Genomic DNA, 10,277 nt, shown 5'->3' with positions numbered 1-10,277 from the left:
GTCGGGAGAAGGTCTTCTTAACCTCATTAAAGCATCCTCCTAATAAAGAAGAGAAATTAAACAGTTGAGCTCATAATTCAAAACAAAACGAGTTTCTGCAAAGTTGATCAGTAAGAAGGTCTAACAAGACTCAAAGCTAAAAAGAAAATAATTGAAAAGTGCCTAATGCTAAAGAACCAGGTAGGGGCTGTGATTTGTTGAAAGTTTACATGTGTTTCCTAGGAGCAACAGCAGCAACAACAGATTGAAGGAATACACAGAAGGGCTACAAAACCACATATTTTAATTCCACGATTTGATCTACTTACCCACTTATTTGAATGTCCCTACGTGAATTTTCCCCCCATCTATAGAGATCACTTTTAGCCCCTTCATCCCGCTGAGACCCGGGTCATACCTGTCTCGGTGAACCTCCGCTCTCTCCTACTCCAACTCCCCTCCTAAATACTCCTGCAGGGCGGACAGCAGAGCGGGAAGCTGCGTCTTCTGCTCTGCCATTGGCGGCCTGGTCCTGTTTTTTCACTTTAAGTAGCTTGTCTGGTGATGCCATTTGCGTCCTTGTTTCCAGTGCAACAATTAAGAGGACAAAGTAAAGAAAAACAGCAACGCGGTAAAGCTTTGAAAGAGGAGGCGGCAGCGTGCTGTTGGCCCAACAAAACTAATCTGAACCTGAAAATTAATTACACACCAGAGGCTGGATTTGCTATCTTATTTTGATATCATTTGCTTGGAATCATTTTATTATTTTCTAATTTAATATTTTTTCTTTTGTTATACACTGAACAAGTCAGTGCGAACAGAGTCGTTAAGTCCAGTTGTATCTGTTGTATTCATGGTGAATATGTGTGCGTTAAAATGCTCATTTTGTGTATAAAGACAGAAAAACCACACTATTTTTAGATTATTGTTGTTATTATTTTAAGAAGACTGGCGTAAGACAAGAAATGTAGAGGAAAGAATCTCTTTGAAGTTTTTTTTTTTTTTACAATAGTCATCCTTAAATAATAGCTTTATTTACATAAAACAAATCAGATTTTTTTTAAGAACTACCAAAAATAAATATTTTGACTAACTAACTAAAAGCAATTGCTACTTTTTTGTTTTGCATTAGGATATAAACAATTAATATTCCTGGCATAAAATTAAATCTGTTTGAAATAAATCTTGCTGCATGGCAGCAATTAGTTATTAGAAAACATAACTGTTGTGTAGTCGCGCGTTTCACACCGCTTGGTAACGAGCTGTTGTTGTGGCGCTAACTGGGCTGAACGGCGCGAGCGGTGCGCACGTTCTCGCCACCTGCTACCTCCATATGGACCTTAAACACCTCGAGCTCGAGCCTGGAAGAACGCGACAGGTGCACGGGGAGGCATGATGCTGTTTCTGGAGCTCCAGTTTAACACACCTATGCTTTTTGATTCGGCAACCTGACACTTCAAATAAAGTCAACACTTGTTCTCTAACTAATTGGTTGAAATCGCTATTCTATTATGTTGATTTATTTCTCTTTTTATTAAATTGTTTTGCAGGCATCCTTCCCAAACACTTTTTAAAAGACATTCTTTCATTTTGACCCTGAGTCTGTGTCCAAGGCTCTTGACACTTAAGGAACAGGGTTTTTTTTTTACCTCCTCCATCCTCTTTCCCGCGACTTTTGTTTGCAGCCTCCTTCCTTTATTCACCTTAGAAACTGTGTCTCTGTGACTTTCTTTTTTCTTCTTCAGTTTAGCGGCTGCTTAACCTCTCTAATTTGTCCCAATCGTCTCAAACAATGCTTGCTCTCTGCATGCGTTTTTACTCGGTGGCAGGACTTTGTTTCACAGCGAGCTTCACGACTCTTCAACTCTTTAGAGTATCACGTTAGGTTAATTTATTCAAGTAATTCGATGCAAAAGCAAAACTCATGTTATAATATCGATTCACATGCGGAGTGATAAATTTGAAACGTCTCCATAGTTAATTTTTATAATTGCCTACATAGTATGAAACCCCAAAACTAAATTTAGACTTGACAATTGTTCCATAACCTCTACTGTGAAATAAGCCCCAACAAGCAATAGCTGTACATGTGCTCCATCCAAGCTTATTATTAGAAAGTTGAGTGGAAGAAAAAGGTGTTGTAGAAAGACACATTACACATGCCTATGCATCGGTCCTTGTGCTAAGTATGGAACCAAAAACAGTGTCCAATGTCCGGAGTATCTTGCCTGGGATAAAGGGAAAAAGGCTCTGGACTGCTCAACGTTCTCTTTTCAACTTTTCTGAGATGCTGATTTTGTTTTCTATTATCATTTATTTTTATGAATGTTTAAACATAGAAGAGGTTTGGGGACTTCTCCTCCCACAATACAACATTTAGCAAGTTGAAGTTGAGCATGTAAACGGTTCAAACAAAACCTGTTCAAATTTTAAGGCAATAGACAAGGAAGATGGTTGTGAAGAACCAGGGCTCAGGGGCTTTTCTCATGACACACAGACTCAGATTCAGACAAAAGAGAAGGAAGCCTCTACATCTTAAGGCAGATCATGAGGTTACATTTGTTTCTTTGCTCCAACAACAGTATTTCGCAATGAAAAGTTTCTTCTAGCTGATTACACATTTGTTGTATTTCACACGTGTATAATATGCTCAAGTGTGGGGGAAAAAAATGCAAGTTTTTCTCCAAAGTTGAAGCAAAAAGAAGTTTATTTCAAGGCTTGTAAAACATATATTTTCCAACAAAAAAATGCAATGTATTCAAAATTCCTCATGTCTCGAGGTGTGTAAACAAAAACAGAATGTAAACAGCAGAGTGGGCAGTCTTATTTCCTTAAAGCGCCACTTTTGTCTGATTAGCTCACAAGCTACCTGAGGAAGACATCATTTAATCATTTACAGATATCACTATAGATTCGGAGTTAAGCATTAACAACTGCAGCCTACCCACTTCTCTCTCAGATTTATGGCACCTTCATCACAAGAGCCCCTGAGGCAGTCACTCACTTCAGCTGTGGTTGGGAACCCAGCGGAAACGGTACCCCCCCTGCAGGGTCCTTGATGTAAACGCATGCCCATGAGGAAACACCTGAGTCCGAATGGTGCCGTGTTCTCTGACGGAGGTCCTGAAGGATGACACATCTTCTGCAGCCTCTGGTGCATCAACACTCACAGTGCTGCTGTTGTTAGGAGTGGACATCTGCAAACTTGAGAATGCGCCATACATGCGTATCGTCTCGGACTCCTGTGGTGATCCTGCAGCGTTGTTGAGCAGCACAGCGTTGCAGCGTGTGCTGATGTCCCTCAGCATGTCCTCCACAGAGTCAGAGGACTCTGTTTCATAGCCTTCATCCAGGCGCTGCCTCTTGCAGGGGCTCAGAGAGGTGTTTTCAGAGATTGGTACCTCCGGTTCTCCAGCATGAGAATTTCTGACTGTCATGAGTCTCTAAAAGAATCAAAATAATCATAAGTTCATACTTATCAACTATATAAATATGTGTTTTTCTATTTTCTATAACACTTTACATTCTATATAAACATAACTGAAACAAAATGCTGTAACTATTCAACTAATATGAACTGTTTGAGACTTTTATAAAGTTCCCCCTCTTCCTCGGGGTCAATCCGAAAGGTCTTTCCTCCAAGCTAGGATTGTTCTTAGGACAGATTTTCACCTGCATTTATCTGATTTGTTGTTGGTTCCTGCATTGGAAATGCCGGGGGAAGAAAATGACCCCTAAAAACGACCCTGGTTCCTGAAAATAAAGAGATGGATTTTGAGCTTGTTTTTCACTCACTTCAAGGACTGAGGCAAGGTGTTTTGCTCGACTCGCCAGTTGCTTGAGGTGCAGGTTTCTTTCCTGGAGCGAGTTCAGTTCTTGTTGTTGCTTGTGAAGACTCTCCTGGAGCTGCAGACAGACGTTACAAGATATTTTCAGTTATGCTGTCTGCTTTTCTTGCATGTTTCTCAACATACAAGAAAAACATAATATTTTAAACTGTATGCAGCATTTTTAAATGTTGACCTGATTCACTTGTCTTTGGAACAACCAGTATTCAGAGGCCCAAGGCATAAGCTTTAATTTTCTTTATAGATTGTTGAAATATTTATTAAATATTTTGTCCAGCTAAATGACAAATTCTGCTTTGTCATTTGCATCACATAAAGTTGAGTCAAATCTGCAGGGACACAAATAATCCTAATATTATGTTTTACCTGTTTGTTGATGGCCATTGAGTCTCCATGAACCCTCCCCTGACACTCTGCAACACTCCTCCATGGAACTCCATTCTCTGTTTTTTCTGTGGTGGATTGAACCATGCTGTCCTCTGAGAAATCCCTCTGAGGAGTTAGAGGGGGTATAACACATCCCTGAAATGGGAGAAGTTCAGACAGACAGCTATCTCCTGCAGCAGTGGTATCTGAGAGAAGAGAAAGATCACAAAGAAAACGATGAGCTGGAGTTTGGAGGAAGGAGCAGAAGTCATCCCATTGCCAGAACTTAGCTTCCTCACCTGCGATAAAATCCATTGCACAATCTCCATAATGCTGCTTGTCTATATCAGACTCGTTCACCTGTGAAGAAATAAAGCTGATTATTAACATAGTGTGTTTTGGTAACTAAAACCACAAAAAAACCATGATGACTGTTCCTGATAATCCCACCGAGTCAAAGTAGAGGTCCAGGAGTGAATCTTGGTGGTCATTTCAGATGTGTAAAGTTGTGCAGAGGGGCAGTGTGTGGAAAGAAACTTCAGGTCAGGTGCTAGTGTGTATTAGCCTGCCTGTCATGTGTAAACTACAATCCCATTTAGACAGGATTCCCAAAGTCAAACATTAACAGAGGGGGGCTCAAGCTGTCTTACCTAAAAAATATCAGTGTTGGTTTTGTATCAATTGTAAAACTAAACCAAGAGTCAACAAGTATTGTAACCAGATCAAATACATTCCTGTGATTTTATTGTGTAAGATGAATTTTTTCTCACCTGAGAGACAAATGAGTCTCTCTCCTGTTCCACAGCAGATGTACAGCCCTCCAAATCCCCCCATTCAATTGTTGCAAAACCTAAAAGATAACGATAGTGTAAAAACCAACCTATGTATTTGGAGTTCAGTCACAATATTCGTGGTTTACCTTTGCAAGCAATGCGGGGAAATTCAACATAAACACTGACAGGACTGCTGCTTCTTGGAACCGGGAATTTATCCTGCAGGAATAGCGCCTGTCATCAAAGTTTTCATTCATTTGCACATTTTTCTAAAGAGAGAGAACTTTCCTTACTATTGCTTCCCCCCTACGCTGTCCTAGTCTGTTGGGCCAACCAGCACCGAAAGCGTTCCCTTCTTTTTGCGTCTCCATCATCAGCTCGATCCATCAGAAACTGACAAGGACATGATTTAAATTTGTAGCTGATATAGTCGACTTTCTCCCGGTTTGTGTCTCTGTGTACCGCGGTTTCCCTCTCCTTGCCCAATCAAATCCACTAGTTCGGTCTCTAGGGAGTGTCTGCGTCCTCGGAGATGAAATTAGTGCAGTATGGGGTTTTCTGTTTAAAACTGGAAAACGGTGCCGCGCAGAACGGCGCCATCACAGCGCCAGCAGGTGCGCACCGCAGCGCTCCCTCAATCTGCGGCCAACATCCCCAAGCAATCAGGTCTCATTGTAATTATGCAAATTACATATACAAAAGTATTTTGAATATTTATTGTAAGAGTCGATATATATTATAGGGATTGTGTATAGGCTGAACAAAAGATAAATATGTGACGTCCGCACATATTTATTTTATAACATTCTTATATACCGCCTTGTTTTTTCATGCGTAATTTCAATCCATTTGCGTAAAACAATTTATACACACCGAAGCTCGCTGCCCTCGAAAGAAAAGTGGAAAAGGAAAAAAAAAAAGCTCTAAGAGAAGACAGCTTAGTAAACACTTGTGACAAATGCCTCAATTAGTAAACAAACAGGGGGATTTCAACTGGTCTTTATAGAGCTGAAAGCACCTGTGTGGCCGAGCTGCCACGCGTAATGGATTAGCAGATAAAGCCGCGAAATTGCCTGGGCTGTGTTGGCACAGTTTGTCTCTAAATACTGCTGCTAACAAAAACGATGACGTGCTGACCTTCAGGCAACAATAGCCGCAGGAATCACTACTTTTAGAAAAGTGTTTATTTTCTGTGCTGGTCACTCCAGCTAAGAGCCAGTCATTTATTGCATGACAGTATCTTAAATGGTTTCTAAGATTTGTTAGCCTAGTCATGCGCAATCTGGTTTCAAGAGATGATAATGGTCCCTTTCCCTAGTTTTATATATATATATATATATATATATATATATATATATATATATATATATATATATATATATATATATATATATATATATATATATATATATATATATATATATATATATATAAGTTATGTCTTATTCTGAACTTCAACAGAAGTAAATATGAATGTGTAACAAGTATGAGATTATTTATGTAAAGTGCACAAGATAAATATATATGAATAACCCCATTAGCCTTTTTCAAATATTACAATCAACTTTAATGTATTTGATGGTGAATTTATGAGCTAACTAGAAATTATAAAATTGAAGGAATTTTCATTTATTTCTTTTTTAAATGTGCAGTTCCTATATGTTCAGCAACTCTGAATCAATACTTAATAGAACCACCTTTCTTTACAATTTCAGATGCGTCTTTTGGTGTATTTCTATAACAATTTTGCACACAGAAATCTTTATTACATGACCATCAGTTATTCTGTCGACAGTTTGCACAACCTGAGCTTTGGATTGCTGCAAAGTAAAAGCCAAAACTTTTTTTCATACACTTTATTATTTAAAACAATTAATAAATAAGATACAGTGGTTCAAAATTCTTCATTACATAGATTACAGAAATGTGTAAGTAAAAACACAAATAAATAAAATATAATACCAAGTAAACCTTTAGTGGTTGCAAACATATGACTGTTCATGAGGGATTTTTGCAGCTCACATCTATGAAAACAAGTCATCATTATGCATTGCTTCCCAAACACATCATAACAGACTAAGTAGAAAAAATTAGAAGCCAACTTTTTTAATCTTCTAAGTTAATGTTTTATTTTAATGGCATCACTTTTAGAGTCTCCTGATTCAGTGACACCAACATCTTTAGGTTGTCTTTGCATTCATGCACCAGACTGCAGTCCTGATCTGGAATTGGTTCCACTGTCAAACACTGCCCAGGACTAAAGGTAGAGCTTTCACATGACTGGACATAAACCGGCTGCATACATAGATCTCCTCTGAAACATTCCCATGGGTTTTCCACCAACTCTACGGCTGCCTGCTCTGCAAAGCAGTGTTCGGTTCTCAGTAATTCACATGCAAGTCTCAGGGCACAGCAAGCAATCAGGGATGGTGGGTATTTATTGAAAGCATAGTCTGCTAGAGTCAACTCACATACTTTTTGTGCAAGCTCACTGCACTTTCTGATCTTTGCTATCTCTGAACTCACTCCTGAAAACCCGTCACTGCTGTTGTTCTTAATCACAAACTGGGCAGCCTTGACGAGATTGCTGAAGTAATCCAGAAAGAAGGCCAGGGTGGGTGAGGCGAGGCGAAAGTTAAGGCGGAGCAGGACGAGGCACTCCAGGTTGCAGAACTGCTCCTTGGTGAAAGCATCACAGCACAGAGACAAGAGATAGCTTACCGATGGAGAGCGCACCTCCACCTATGGAGACAAAAAAGAGATGGGGGATATTTGAATGGAGTCAGAGGGATCTGCCTCTGAAAGATTTCACTGACGACTGACCTGTTTACTGGCCAAGAGGAGTGCAGTGACACCCAGGAGCTGGAAGCAGTCTGTGGCCACTGGAGTGGACGCCAGGAACCTGTCCATGATGTTCACTGTCAGGCAGCAGCACTCGAAGGACAGACGGAAGTGTTTATGGACGGGGATGAGCCAGCTCACCAGCTTACAGCGTGCATCTGCAGTCAGCTGCAGGCAGAGTAAAGAATCATCAGAAGACTGATCCAAATCATACTGCATGAAAATGTATTTGCCCCTCATGGATTTCTTGTTGTTTATTTTTCACACATTTCAGGGAAAAAAATTATCTAACTGTAGATTACAAAGCACTAAATGCCTTTTAAATCTAATAATTGATTGTACCACTTTTATCAGCGTTAAATGCCATTAAGAGTTTGCAATAAATAGAAATGGGTCATTGCTCAGCAGGAATTTCAGATCACTCTTTTTTGTAGAGAGCAGAAGTTTTGATTCCTTCAGAATAATTTTAACAAATTATTCTGATGGACCACATCCACCTGAGACCGTCACACAACCAAATTACCCAGATGTAGCTTAATTCTGATATGGAAGGTTACTAGAACTGTCACAACAATCAATAAATCAATTAATTGCATGACAAATTAAAACAAACTCAATAATTTCCATTGATATGATTTATCGTTTATCTCTTTTTTCGCTCTTCAAAGACTTCAAAGTTAATTTTATTTGTTGCTTTGTTTATTTACCTTGTATATTTAAAATGTCTTTCAGTGTTAAATGGTCATTATAATCCAATGTTTACTGATCTCGTAGAATGTACTCCTGAAATATTATTTTGCCATTACCATAATTTTACCTAAAAACTGTCTCAAAACAACAATATTATCATTTATTGCAATATCTTCTGGAACAATTTATTGTCCAGCCGTTATCGTGCCAGGCCAAAAGGTTTCCACTCTTCCATGTTGTCTCCATTTGTGTATAATTGCTCTCATTGGGGACCATTGTAGTCCAAAAGTTTAAAAATAATCTCTTGACTTCAAGTTAGAAAAATACAATTCCTTGAGACTGTATTTGTTGAGGAGATGTTTTAGCTATAAGTTCTATTTGGAACATTTGCATTTCTGTTTAGGTGTCAAAAGTGAAATTAAAATCTAAAGACAAAACATAAGAAATCCATGTTTACTTTGAAGCATAGATGCTACTGCTTTTGCAGCAGCACATATTCTGAGAGTCTCCAAGAAATTGACTTGACAAAAACTAAAAGATGATGTCAAATTGTAGTTTGACATTAAAAAAACTACTGCATATTACTGCATGTGTTCAATCAAGTCAGAACAAGCCAGTTATGCATTGTTGATTCTCAGTCATACTGTAAATAGGCTATTGGCCTACTTGTGGTTGACGTGCCAGGCTTTGGCAGGGATGAAACTGCGACTCTTTCTCCCTCTGGATCCTGAAACCGACGTCTCCGTACTGTAGGTACCAGTGGGACAGCTGTCCATCAGCGGACTCTGGTTCTTCTGACTCCAGTTGGAATGCATTCGTCCGACAACGAGGCGGAATAGGAGAGTGAACCAGATCGTCCTCGAATCCAGAGTCACCCAGTTTGATCATAAGTCTCTGCTTTCTGTGCCGAGCAGTCTGCTGAGGCGGCGTGAGTCTTCTTTTACAAAATGTATCGCAAACTGAATCGTTCTTTCTGAATGACACCATGTCTACCTGTCCGTCAGTCTTTAGGGCTTTTGTGTATAAACTTCTCACCGTGCTCGATGCTCCATGGAGAGTGGTGCCGCTTAGTGACGTCACTTTTCCCGGGGTAGTCCCCGCTCTTGGGCCTCGGCTTTCTTCCGTTGCTCAGGCAACGGGAGCTCAGTCTCGCCATCCCATTGGTTTTAATTAATAAACCTTTACCATGTGGCAATTCTAGCAGCTGTTCCTTTTAGACTTACTCTGCAGGACAAACAAATGAAGAACAAAGTTTATTTCATAAGGTGTAAATGTAGGCTATATATTTTACAGGAGTGTCACCTAAAATTGTTGGTTACTCATTTGAAAATGTGAAATAATCAACTTTTGAGGAGTGAACAATGGAGAAAAGGCCAAGTAGAATGTAGTACAGTTACCAGTTTTAAGATTTTTTATTTTTATTTATTTTAATTAATGGCTCGACTAATTGCTGTTTCTAAATTTCCTATAGTCGACAGTATATTGCACTGCTCTTATTGTTGTCTTTCATAATTTTTCTGTTATATATTATTTATCAGAATTATTCTTACTCTGTGTGATGTCTTATTTCATTGTTACAGTCATTCAATTTCCTTTTTATTTCCTGCAAAATACAAAGTACTTCCTAATTCTGTTTTATTTTACTTGCACAATCATTGTACTGTTTCTCTGACTTCCTTCTCTATTGTAACGTAATTCAAGTTCACTTTTAGAATAATTTCTTGTCTTCAGTTATTTTTCTATTACAAGAAATATTTTTCTATGACGAAAACTTGTTTTA

General features: G+C 38.9%; 2 protein-coding genes across 2 annotated transcripts; both read right to left on the bottom strand.

Annotated features, from left to right (window-relative positions):
* Positions 1-2,984: 2,984 nt before the first annotated feature.
* Positions 2,985-5,340, bottom strand: LOC122827908 (multicilin). The gene is made up of 6 exons (XM_044111006.1): positions 5,277-5,340; positions 4,964-5,043; positions 4,493-4,553; positions 4,194-4,399; positions 3,775-3,885; positions 2,985-3,422 (listed from the first exon to the last, which is right to left on the bottom strand). Exons 1-6 carry the CDS (start codon positions 5,338-5,340, stop codon positions 2,985-2,987), a joined length of 960 nt encoding a protein of 319 aa, XP_043966941.1.
* A 1,467-nt stretch (positions 5,341-6,807) lies between these two features.
* On the bottom strand, positions 6,808-9,784 carry LOC122827950 (cyclin-O protein B). The gene is made up of 3 exons (XM_044111088.1): positions 9,164-9,784; positions 7,790-7,975; positions 6,808-7,708 (listed from the first exon to the last, which is right to left on the bottom strand). Exons 1-3 carry the CDS (start codon positions 9,482-9,484, stop codon positions 7,094-7,096), a joined length of 1,122 nt encoding a protein of 373 aa, XP_043967023.1. The 5' UTR covers positions 9,485-9,784; the 3' UTR covers positions 6,808-7,093.
* Positions 9,785-10,277: the final 493 nt, after the last annotated feature.

The sequence above is a fragment of the Gambusia affinis genome, linkage group LG03 (genome assembly GCF_019740435.1).
Source record: "Gambusia affinis linkage group LG03, SWU_Gaff_1.0, whole genome shotgun sequence".
NCBI classification, from domain to species: Eukaryota; Metazoa; Chordata; class Actinopteri; order Cyprinodontiformes; family Poeciliidae; genus Gambusia; species Gambusia affinis.
This window is presented reverse-complemented; position numbering and strand designations above follow the sequence as displayed.